Raw genomic sequence first — 13,261 nt, 5'->3', positions numbered from 1 at the left:
ATAACATTAAGCAAGCAGATTGTATGCAACAGTTTTGCTTCTATTTTCAAATTCTTCCGGTATAACACACCACTGTACCTACCGGGCAAAAACAAATCCGCTAACATGTCGTTCCATCTCACGTGCTTCTCTGGTTTGAGCAATAAATCATCAAGCGTGGGAATCATGTACTCCTTAGCCGGGAGACTGTCATACTTTCCCAACTTTTTCAACGTGTCGAATGACATCTCAACTGGCACCCCATGTACCATCCCGATCAACTTCATTTGTGATGGCTTGTGGAAGTTGTGACATTTAAGTGTTGCCATCCACTCCTGAATCTCAGTCATAAACAGATTGCTCTTATCTTTGTCAAAACACTTGAGCGCTCCTTCCCAACCCAAAGCACGGAACTTAGCAAACACCCCGAACTGGCCAAACTGGGGTTCATCAACCTCTTTTTCACAGATAAATGCGGCTGCCTTGTTTTTCAATTTGTTCATGCAGTCGTTATAAAGGGTTGGCTGCCAAATTTCAGTTTGATCATCCAACGACCCTGAATTCCACACCGGCTTATCACTTGGGTCTAACTCCATCTGTTCTTCTTCGCCTTCACTTTCGCTTTCACTAACCCTACCCATATATTGCCTCTTCTTTGATGGTTGCTCCTTTTGCTTGCCCTTGCCCTTTGATGAAGATGAGCTTGAACCCGCTTTTTCCTTTGTCTTTGCCATTTCCTACACACAAGAGGCAAGCAACAAAAACAAACACCAAATTAAACACTCTCTTCAAAATCCTCCCCACACTTGCTTGTTGTCATGGTTGTAGATGTTAGTGAACCTAAAGTGTTTAAGAATTTTCAAAAATTGGGCATGGTGTCTCTAGAATGTAGAGCATCCCAAAAGTTCACTACTTTAACAACAATTCCTACATCTACAACCATCAACCATGTTCAATAATTCCATTATCATATCTTAACAACAAGCAAGTGGGCAAGAACACATAACCTAAATCACCTTGTTCTTCACAATGTATCACCACAATATAGCAAAGTAAGTGTTCATACCTTGTTTCAAGATGAAAGACTGCTTGTGAAACCAAAAATCCCAAAACCCCCAAATTATCTCAACCTAGGGTTTCAAACTTCGACCCCAAAATTGCGTTTTCTCTGAAATCTCTCCTCACAATCACAAAGCTTGTGAAAAATTAGTCAATTTAGACCAAGATTCCACTTGATTTGGACAGGAATTGAAGGTTTTATGAGAGATGGAAGGTGGAAGAACAATGGAGGTTGTGGATTCTTAGAGAAGAAGATGATGGTGGAAAAGTGAAAGGTGAATGGGTGGATAGGGTATAATTCACGTGACCAAGCTTGTTTTTATTCGATTTTATTATTAAATTTGTTTTTTTTTATCTACATGCGGCATCCCTACCGACGGAGACTCCTTTTTCGCGTACCGTAATTTACGGTCTCACCGTAAATTACGGTGAGACCTGAATGTCAAAGTTGCACCGTAATACAGTAGAGAACTACCGTAAAGCCCCAAAAATTTTCAAGCATCACCGTAAATTACGGTAATACCGTAATTTACGGTAATCACTGAATCAAAATTCTTTCACCGTAACTCAGTAGAGTTACACCGTAAAATCCACACTTTTTGAACATCCACCGTAAATTACGGTAATACCGTAATTTACGGTGCTCGCTGGGCATCTCTACTTTGGCAAAAATTGAAATTTTATGTGACAAATTTTTTTAGATTTTTAAGTTTTTCGATTTTTTTTATGTTTTTTAATTTTTAATTTTTTTTTTTTTCAAAAACTTGTAAAAATTACCCTACCCCCTCAAAAATCCCGTGTTGTCCTCAACACAATGTAAGAGCAATTCGCAACCCGAATATCCCCACACTTGTTTCGAACACGGACTTCGAGAAACTAAGGCAATTGTGCAAATATACAAACAAAACAAAACGAAACTACTATGTACACTACCACCAAACCTGGGCCTCTCATGGTTGTTCCTCCTCGACCGGGCGTAAGATGTAGCCCGCTTTGTCAAGCTCCAAGTTGTTGATGTCATTGCCATCCAAATACGGCTTTAACCGGTGACCGTTCACCGTTTGTTGTTTCAATGTTCGCTCATCTTGAATGTCAACATCTCCGAACCTTCCCACTCGTCGGACAACGTAAGGGCCCATCCACTTGCTCTTGAGTTTCCCCGCGAACATTTTCAACCTTGAATTGTATAACCACACTTTTTGACCCACTTCAAAGTTCTTCTTCTTTATCTTCGCATCATGAACTTTTTTCAGTTTGTCTTTGTATGCGGATGCACACTCATACGCTTGGTCCCTTATCTCCTCAATTTCATTCAGTTGAAGCTTCCTCGCCCGACCCGCTTCATCATAGTCCGCATTCACTGTTTTAATTGCCCAATATGCCCTATGTGCCAACTCCATAGGCAAATGACATCCTTTCCCGTAAACCATTCGATACGGAGTAGTATCAAGTGGGGTTTTGAAAGCCGTGCGATACGCCCACAATGCGTCATCAAGCTTGCTTGACCAATCTTTCCTATCCGTTCTAACCGTCTTCATTAGAATTTCTTTGATTTGCCGGTTAGATACCTCCACTTGACCACTCGTTTGCGGGTGGTATGGTGTAGCCACACGGTGATTCACACTATATCTCTTTAGCAACTTTCCAAAATTGAAATTTTTGAAATGTGAACCACCATCACTTATTATCACCCGAGGTACACCGAAGCGAGAAAAAATATTGGATTGCACAAACTTACATACAACGGAATGATCGTTGGTCCTTGTGGCAATAGCTTCAATCCATTTCGACACGTAATCAACCGCAACCAATATGTATAAAAACCCATTTGAGTTTGGGAAAGGACCCATGAAGTCTATTCCCCAAACATCAAATACCTCCACTACCAAAATTGGTTGCAACGGCATTTCATCACGTTTCGAAATGCTTCCCATTCTTTGACAATTGATGCAATTCCGGGCATACTCACGAGCATCCTTGAAAATCGTGGGCCAATAAAACCCACTTGATAACACCCGATAGCCTGTCTTATTCCCACTAAAATGGCCCCCACATGCGGATGAATGAGCATGGGTCAATATCTCTAAAACTTCAGTTTCGGGCACACATCTTCTTATCACTTGGTCGGCCCCGATTTTGAACAAGTCGGGTTCGTCCCATATATATTGCTTCACTTGACTAGAAAACTGTTGTCGTCTCTTCTTAGTCCAATGATTTGGAATCGCACCCTTGGCCAAATAGTTAACGTAATGAGCATACCAAGGGGCAACATAAGTAGAAACGGTCAACAATTGTTCATCGGGGAACCGTTCATTGATTTCACTTGCATCATCTACACCTTCCAACGGGATTCGGGACAAATGATCCGCAACAACATTCTCACATCCCTTTTTGTCTCGGATTTCAAGATCAAACTCTTGTAACAATAAGACCCATCGAATCAACCGCGGCTTTGCATCCTTTTTCTCCATCAAGTACCGAACCGCACTATGATCCGAGTAAACCACTACCTTGCTTCCCCAAATATACGAACGAAACTTATCCAAAGCATACACCACCGCATAATTCCTTCTCGGTTGTGGTGTAGTTAAGTTGTGCTTCGGATAAAGTTTTGCTCGCATAGTAAATAACCACCGGTTTCTTGTCAACCCGTTGACCCAAAACTGCACCAATAGTAGTATCACTTGCATCACACATTATCTCGAACGGCTTTGACCAGTCGGGTGGTTGCAAGATAGGTGCCTTAACCAAGTGTTCCTTCAAAACAGTGAAAGCTTGCATACACTCGTTAGTAAAATCAAACGGGACATCTTTTAATAACAAATTGCATAAGGGTTTGGTGATAACACTAAATCCCTTAATGAAACGTCGATAAAAACCCGCGTGTCCCAAGAATGACCTTACACCCTTAACATTTTTAGGAGGTGGCAAAGATGATATTACCCGTATCTTTGCCTTATCCACCTCCATCCCTCTTTCCGAAATCACATGTCCCAACACAATGCCCTCTTGCACCATGAAATGACTTTTCTCCCAACTTAGCACTAAATTTTTCTCAACGCACCTTTTCAAAACCTTTTGCAATTCGTTGAGACAAGCATCAAAAGTAGTGCCAAAAATGGAGAAGTCATCCATGAATACTTCGAGCGACTCTCCAACCATGTCCGAGAAAATACTCATCATACATCGTTGAAAAGTTGCCGGAGCATTACACAAACCAAATGGCATTCGCCTAAAGGCAAAGGTGCCATATGGACATGTGAAGGTGGTCTTGTGTTGGTCATCCGGGTGTATGGCAATTTGATTATAACCCGAGTACCCATCTAAGAAGCAATAATATTTTTGACCCGACAATTTTTCAATAATTTGGTCAATAAAAGGTAACGGGAAATGGTCCTTAGAAGTGGCGGCATTCAATTTCCGGTAGTCAATACACACCCGCCACCCGGTAACCGGTCGGGTGGCAATTTGTTCACCACTTTCATCCTTGACTACTTGAATGCCAGCCTTCTTAGGCACAACTTGGGTGGGACTCACCCAAGCGCTATCCGAAATCGGATTGATGATTCCCGCATCCAACCATTTAATTACCTCCTTTTTTACTACCTCCCTTAGGTTCGGGTTCAACCGCCTTTGAGCTTCTCGTGTCGGTTTGGCATCTTCGGTTGTGATAATTTTATGCATGACGATGGATGGACTAATTCCTTTGAGGTCGGCAATCGTCCATCCTATAGCACCCTTGTTCGCTTTTAACACCTCCATCAACGCTTGCTCTTGTGCCAACTCCAAATTAGAGGCAATAATGACCGGTAAGGTGTCATTATCCCCTAAAAATACATACTTCAAGTGGCTAGGCAAGTCCTTGAGCTCTAACTTTGGTGGTTCCTCCAACGATGGTTTTGTACCCGAATCGATTTCCACCGGTAGACCCTCGAATTGGTGGGTCCATGGTGGTCTACCTTCTTTCATTGCCATAGCATCTTGTGCTTCCTCTTCAACCCGTAGTGCATAAGCATGTACCTGTTCAGAAAAGTCACACAGGCAAATATCCAAACCATCCTCCTCATACTCATGCGGGTTGCATCCATCTACTATGTCTGCCATGAAACACTCATCAACACCGTTAGCATTAGAATTGTTAGTAAAAACATTCAAACGCATTTTTCTGTTTCCAAATGCCATATCAACTGTACCAAATCTACAATCGATAATAGCATGTGCGGTGCTTAAAAATGGCCGACCCAAAATTATGTTTTGTTGTTGTTTAGGGTCCGCCGATGAGTAATCCAACACTAAGAAATCCACCGGATAATAAAACTCATCAATTTTTACAATAACATTTTGAACCATACCCCGGGGCAAATTATGAGACAAATCGGCCAAAACAACCGTCGTCTCCACCCTTGCTAATGGACCAAAGTCATATTGGTCGTATAAGCCCCCCGGTAAAATGCTAACTCCGGCTCCGAGATCTAGCAACGCCTTAGCCATTTGAAAATTACCCACTTGTACATTAATCAATGGCGTGCCCGGATCTTGGAGCTTAGGAGGAAGCTCCCCATTCAACACCGCACTTACTTGCCCGGTTAAATCCACCCGCTTAGGCACTTTTTTCTTGTTTTGCCTTTTTTGTGTACATAATTCTTTTAAGAATTTTGCATAAGCGGGGACTTGTTTTATTGCATCAAGGAGTGGGAGATTTATTTTAACTTGTTTGAACATATCCCATATCTCCTCCTTTTGAGGACCTCTTGACACAATAAAATTTTTCTTTCCCGGGTCAAGTAGGGCCGATGGAAATGGAACTTGATTCGGTTCACCCTCAACTTTTTCATTCTTTTCACTTTCACCCAAACCCGGTTTTTTAATAATTGGTTCTTTTGGTTTAACCGGTGAAAGTTCATCATCACTTTCCATTCCCGTGATATCCTCAACCACCCCCTCGACCAATTCGGGTGACAAATTGGCCTTAAACTCTTTCCCACTTCTTAGAACACTAACATGGTTAATATTAACATTACCTCGTGACGAACCATGTGAAGGGTTTACCTTAGTGTCGCTTGGAAGTTGACCCTTACCTTTCTTTAGTTCCGCCACATCGGTTGCTAATTGACCCATTTGAGTTGTTAGTGATTGGATGCTTTTATTACGAACCTCGTCTTTTTGCATTCGCACTTCGTCTAGTTGGTTCCGTTTTTGCATCTCCATTTGCATGCTCTTTAGCATCTCCATCACCTCGTTTCCACCCGAAAGCCCCCCTTGTTCTTGACCCGTTTGGTATTGTTTTTGATACCCTTGGTTATTCCCGCCTCGGTACCCACCTTGGTTATTGTAAGATGGCCGTGAACCAAAATTACCTTGACTACCTTGAAAATTTGGGTTCGCTTGATTTGACGGGTTCCCATATCTAAAGTTCGGATGGTTCCTCAATCCGGGGTGGTAGGTGTTTGAATTCATGTTGTTGTAGTTCCTACCACCTCCTCCTTGACCTTGACCTTGAACCGCATTGACTTCCTCGTATTGCCCTTCCAACATTCCTTGGCAATTTTCAGCCGCATGACCTATTTCATTACACAAAGCACAAACATTATATATTTGGTTAGTGGTTTGAACATTACCATCATCTATGGCGTGCACTTGTGGTCGGTTAGTGGTTGGTCGGGCTCTTCTTGAAGCTTGGGCCTTCCTTTTTGATGTAGTTGCCATGCTTTCCAAAAACTCCCAATCTTCATTCTCATAATTCGTTCCAAACGTCCCTCCGGTGATAGACATCAAATCACGTGCGTCTTCGGCACTCAACCCCTCATGAAAGGCGTTCATCAACTCCCATAACTCAATTCCATGATGAGGGCAGTTTTTAATCATCATGTTAAAACGCTCAAACGCCTCATGAAACATCTCACCGTGTTGTTGTTGAAAGCTTCTCAATCCCTTCCGCGCATCATTGGTCTTTTGGGCGGTGTAGAATTCATCCAAAAAGGTTTGTTGCATCTCCCCCCATGTATATATTGATGCCGAAGGCAAAGTGTAGAACCACTTCTTTGCCTTATCCTCCAAAGAAAACTGAAATAAGACCAACTTGACTTCATCTGCCGAAAAACCTTGACTCCCAAAAGTGTTGCAAATTGAGTCATAGGCCTCTAGATGGAAATACGGCTCCTCCGTTGCTAACCCTTTGTACTTCGGTAAACTTTGCAACGAGTTTGTTCTTACTTCAAAAGTCCTCCCTTGGTTGTTGTGAGGGATAACCACCGGTGAAGGGTTTTGAGTAATGATTGGCCTGAAATGTGCCTCTATTCCCCTTGCTTGTTCCCTAAGATGCCTTCTTGGAACACCCAATCGGCCCCTTGGACGAATAGGACCCATTGGTCTTGGTATAGGCCCTTGTGGTGCAATTGGTTGTTGGGGCATCGGTGGGTATTGATTTGGCCTTTGAAATTGTGGGTGTACATGTTGTGGCCTAACTTGTTGCAATGGAATGGGTTGTTGGATTGTTGGCCCTTGTGGTCTTGGCCGAATGTGTTGTGGTATAATTTGTTGTTGTGGCATTCCACCAACACTTGCCATTCCTTGAGATTGACTTTGCAAATACCCAAACTCCCCTTGATCACCATAACCTCCATAACCGTACCCATCATCTTCATAACCCTCATAGTCTTCAAATCCCTCATCATAACCATCTCCTTGAATTCCCGAGGTCTGCCCAAATGGGATGGTCGAATACTGAAAGCCCGACTGTTGTTGTTGTGGTCTAAAAGATGAAGTAGTATGCACGATAGTTGAATTGGGTGCAATTGTGAAGGTGGATGATGATTGACCCGTAGTTGGGGGAAAGAAGTGAGATAATGGTGGAATTGTGGTGGATGGATCGTAAGTGATGGTAGGCTCAGTTTGAGTGGTGATTGGTTGAGTGGAGTTGGTTGGTGTAAATTCAGCAGTGGTATTAGGTAATGTAGTGTTTGGTGATGGTTGGGTGGAAGTAGGTATAAAGGATGAGGTTGTTTGACTGGTTGTAGGTGGAATCTGAGAATCAGCCATGATGTTTCTCGGTGTAATGGGTGAAGTGGGTGAACCAATGATTTTGTTTTCTCGCACTAAAACTCGGTTTTGTCGTAGCGTTCTTTCAATTTCCGGATCAAACGATAGCGGTGATGACCTGTGAGAGCCTCTAGTATGCATACACCTGAAGTACCTGCACACTAAACACAACCAGCGTAAACCCGAAAATAACAAACAAAACTATTAAACTAACACACGTTGCGCACTACTCCCCGGCAGCGGCGCCAAAATTTGACGTGATGTCGTGGGTCACGCAAATTTAATCCCCAAACAACTGTAGTTAGTAGTAGTAGGGTATCGAACTCAGGGAGTATGTGGAAAATGTGTCGATTGTATAGCTTTATATTTAAACTAATATTAAACTAACTTGCAGAAAATTAAAATTCAAGATTGTGGATTGTTGTTTTAGAAAACTAAATTAAGAACTAATTCAAATCAAAATTGGTTGTAAACAATTAGGAGAGAACAATGATCACCCTAGGTTTCAGTTTCTTTAAACAGTTGTGTGCAATTTCACTAGAAAGAGTTACATAGACATAACTCGTGTATATGTGATTGAAGTGATAAAAGGGAACAAAGTACTCGGATTAGATAACGCGAGGTTGTTTCCCGATGACCTATTAACCAATAACCAACCCTAACCCTTCCCGTGATATCTCGGTTGCCAACGGCACCAAGAACGTACGATTAAGACTAGGAATTGCAATATGGATTAACAAACTACAAACAATCAAACATACACCATGACATTCAAGCAACGCAAGATATCATTCTAGAAATGCAGAAATTAAACACACAAAAGTTTCAGAAACATTCACCTAGGATGATCACCGAAGAGTTTAGCCGGACATGGCTTGGTGAATCATCATCAACATCAAACTATTGTTCATACGAATCAAAAGCACAAACCGAATGATTGAAATTGTTCACAAAACAAGCCACAAGCCAAAATTCGTCCCCAAGGTGTCCAAGAACCAACCAATGATGAGATAATATGAAAAGACACCCAAAAACCGAATATAAGATGGCAGTTACGTTTTTGGGATTTCAGCTCCACCGTAAATTACGGCTCCACCGTAATTTACGGTGGTCAACATTCTGTTACGGTGGCAATTGTCTGTGTTACGGTGGAAACTAAAGTGAAAATTGGTCTACCGTAAATTACGGTAGAACCGTAATTTACGGTACTTGGCTGCCTTCACTCCTTTGTTATACTTTTGTTCTCCTCTTGACCCATTTTCCACCAAAGCCTCCAAAAGCTGCCTTTGATCCATCTTTTAGCTCCTAATCCGTACCTGAAATATAAGCATCGTAGTTATCTAATTCAAGATAATTACACGGCTAATTGGAGGATTATTTTATCTTTTATCATGCTTAAGGGTTGTCCAAAGGACCACCCGTCACCCACACGCACATGGTTGATAAGTTTTATTTAATTTAATTTCTTATGTGTACTAACGGGTATTAACAGGTAAACAAGTATTTAACCTGTTTATACACGAAAATTAACAGGTAATCTCGTGTCTACCTGTTTGGTACACGATACCTGTTAAGGCCATACACGATACATGTTAACTTCGTGTAGGTTCGTGTCGTGTATTCGTGTAAAATTGCCAGCCCTATGTGTCGGATATTTCCACACCTGTAGTATAAACTATAAAGTTTTGAAATGATGGACTGCTTTTTGGTGGTTTTTGAACAGGTTATGGCAAACACAGAAATACCTAATGATGCTTATCAGATAGAAACAATGGTGCTTAAGAGATTAGACTTTATAGGACTCAGCACCAGAAACAATAACAATGGTGCTTAAAGTATTAAGAGAATGATCGTGGGTACTTGGTACATCAGCCCCTTGAGAAGTTCTGACCATTTTAACAAGGTCGGCCCATGGGGTAGTGAACCCAAGCACTTGCTTTGGGCCACCACCCAAATAGGGCCATAAATTTAAAAAAGATAATAAAAATATTCAGAATGCATAAAGTTATACTTTAAATATTTTGAGCCAAATTCAACAACAGTAGACTGGTAAGATCTTCTCATTGGTTACCAAGAGATTTGTGTTCGAATCTCATTAATATTTTTGTGGCATTAATTTATTTTATTAGGCTTTTGTGTTATTAATTTTTTTTTAATTTACAGTTACTAAATTGATAAAACTTGATTGATTTGCCCAAAATCATGATGCTTAATTAGGTTTAAGTCATTTAATATCTTTTTAAAACAGTTTTGTTAAATCTATTAAAAATGTAGCCGATAAAGAAAAAAAAGAACAAAACTAAAAACCCAAAAATAAATTGAAAAAGGCCTCGTTTTATTTTTTGCTTTGGGCCTTTAAAATGATTGAGCCAGCCCTGCATTTTAACTGATTTCGAATTTTTCATTAATGTAACATAGGTACATTAATGCATCCAACTATCCAAATGTTTATTTATCTTTTATAACATTGTGACATAGTTCATATCTGATGTTGTAAATAGGAAATAGAAAATGGGGCATTTGTTCGTCTAAAAATAGTGAATCTAAGCGGCAAGCCACACATGTTAACGTTGATGCAGGACTTTCACTACTGGCTGACTTGGGAACTCAGGTTTAATCCAAAAACCACAATGTGGTAGTGTCAAATGATTAAATCTTTGTGAGTTTTAAAAATCTTTGAAGACACAATGTCTATAGTATACACATAGAAACGTTAAAGATAGTAGCATCTACATCTATATATGTAAATTGTTAAATCAATAGATTTATAAGCAATATTTTTTATACAATCCGTGTAAGACACAAGAACTTAAACTAGTAAATAAATAAATAGAAAAATATATCAAACTCTGGACACATGTTTTATATGCTTTCTTTTTTCTAGGTAAAGACACATGCTAGAATAGATTGATTCATTAAACACATATCATTTCCCCACTCCTAAACAAAAGTATAAAAAATAATTTTACATTAGAGAAACAGAAATTAACATGTAATTTATATAGACAAAATTTTCAAAGAATGAATTCTTTAACAAAACTGAGAATTGCATCAGCTCTTTTTGGATCAACAATCTCAATCCCATGAAACCCTACATCATCAAATCTTGCTTCAACCACAACCCCTTGCATCACCATCATTTGCACAAGTTCTTGTTGCCTATCAATCAATGGGTCCCCTCCAAAACCTATAACCAAACACCTCCCTAACTTCTCCATCTTTTTCTTTACTTGTTGATCCGCTAACGGGTTGCAAAATCTATGATCTCGATCTGTGCCATTCGGCAATGCAAGCTCCCACAATAGATCAATCACCGGCAATGGAAACAACAAATCCGCAGCCATTTTTAGCTCAGATCTCGTCCGTTTTTTGCCCCCGATAAAGGGCTCACATAGTATGATTCCAGCTATCGTTAATGGCGATATATCCTTATATTAGAGAGAATAGATTAGTCAGGGTTTATACTTTATTGTAATAGTATTTGCCATAATTAGGAGACATATAATTTGATTAAGTTTTACTTGTAATTACCCGTTAACGGTATAAATAGGTCAAGTTGGGTCACCCCAAGTCCACAACCTGGCTCTTTTTGATCCACACTAAAAATTGTTAGTTTTGACTAAGGGTGCGAATGAGCCGTTTAACTTATGAAAGCTCTAGCTCAATTCGAGCTTTGTTTCTAAAGTTCGATATCGGCCCGTATGTAATTTCTCAAGCTCGAGCTCAGCTCATTTAACATTTATAATCAATTCATATTAATTATAATATATATTTATATTTTATGTATAATTTAGTTATTTTTTCATTATTTTATAAATATTAATTATTATTATTTAAATACATATTTAATATACTAATTAATAATAAATTATAAAAAACTAGGCTCATTTAAGCTCGTGAGTTGGCTCGAGCTCGATAACCAAAGCTCAGGCTCATTTACTAAACGAGCTTGTTTTTAGGTTTGAGCTCAGGTTCGAGCTTTTTTTTCGAGCCAAGCTCGAGTAGCTGACGTGTAGCTCGACTCGTTTGTACCTCTGGTTTTGACTTAAAACCCATTTTGCACCTCGTATGTTTATATTTTTATAAATAGTTCATATTTGATTTGGATTTTTATGTTTTTATACCTGATTGATAACTCGTAAAGCTGTGTGCAAAACAATGTTAGCCCCACATGAAGTCCCGTAGAGAAAAACTCTCGAAAAATCCACATATTCTGTGATCCACGGTTCACCATTCGGGTCCGTGGCTTGTTTTTTCACCCAATTTAACGCGTCCATCGCGTCATCGTATTGGCCCGGGAGTCTAGTCTCTGGGGCCAGACGGTAGTTTACTGCGACTGCAATGACTGGAACCTCAAACGCGAGTTTGTTCATGGTTTCGTGGTTCACGCGATCCGAAACTTGGAAGTTAATCCAACCACCCGCGTGGAAGTATATAACCAATGGCAATCTTGCAATTTTGTTGTCATTGGAGGGTATTTTTACGGGTCGAAAAATTCGAACCCATGTGTTCTTGGTGGCATCGAGGGTAATATCCTTGCTAACGACTGTTTGACCCGGGAGAAGGTCAACGTCTCCGGTTGCCGGAAGTTGTGGGATTTTCATTAGGCGTGTGAGGGTACCATCTTGGTTTTTAATAATCTTGAGGTGTTCATATGGATCAAACTTTGACATGTTTTTTTGTTAATTAGATCAAGAACAAGTTTTGGAGTTGTACATGTTTTGATTTGTGTTTTTGTGAGATGTATTGTTTGATGTTTTGATTCGCAGGTTTGTGAAGGGCTATGCTAAATTGTCGTGTATGTGGGCATCTTGACACCATGAAAATTGAGTATATTTTGTTAAAAGGTTTACTATGGTTTTAGTTTATTTATAAAAAATAATAGTAATCTTCTATACTCTATAATAAAAGAAACCAATAAAAGGACACTTGTCATTATTCTACACCATCAATAATTGTAGATAATTATTATTTAATTTAAATTATTAAATTTAATATATATATATTTCAAACATTTAAGAAATTACGAATAAAGTTTCATAAAATATTACATTTTAAAGATATAATTTAATAATTAACGATAATTTATACTTATCTGATTAATTTAAATTTAAATATTATTCAGTAAATTGCCAAAATCGTCCCTAAGGTTTGGGTATGTTTGTCATTTTCATCCAAAACAATT

At 39.5% G+C, this 13,261-nt stretch overlaps 1 protein-coding gene and 1 non-coding gene across 2 annotated transcripts; one reads left to right on the top strand and one right to left on the bottom strand.

The window, feature by feature from the left end:
- Positions 1–6,874: 6,874 nt before the first annotated feature.
- On the top strand, positions 6,875–6,980 carry LOC118486140. Its single transcript, XR_004877997.1, has one exon. It is a non-coding gene; the product is annotated as a small nucleolar RNA R71 (small nucleolar RNA).
- A 4,036-nt stretch (positions 6,981–11,016) lies between these two features.
- LOC110903549 (probable carboxylesterase 9) lies at positions 11,017–12,749 on the bottom strand. The gene is made up of 2 exons (XM_022149411.2): positions 12,201–12,749; positions 11,017–11,504 (listed from the first exon to the last, which is right to left on the bottom strand). The coding sequence occupies exons 1-2, from the start codon at positions 12,747–12,749 to the stop codon at positions 11,091–11,093; spliced, it is 963 nt and encodes a 320-aa protein (XP_022005103.1). The 3' UTR covers positions 11,017–11,090.
- Between the last annotated feature and the right edge of the window lie 512 nt (positions 12,750–13,261).

Source organism: Helianthus annuus, chromosome 13, assembly GCF_002127325.2.
Source record: "Helianthus annuus cultivar XRQ/B chromosome 13, HanXRQr2.0-SUNRISE, whole genome shotgun sequence".
Classification (NCBI taxonomy): Eukaryota; Viridiplantae; Streptophyta; class Magnoliopsida; order Asterales; family Asteraceae; genus Helianthus; species Helianthus annuus.
The sequence above is the reverse complement of the archived record's forward strand: the minus strand, read 5'-3'. Positions and strand labels throughout refer to the sequence as shown.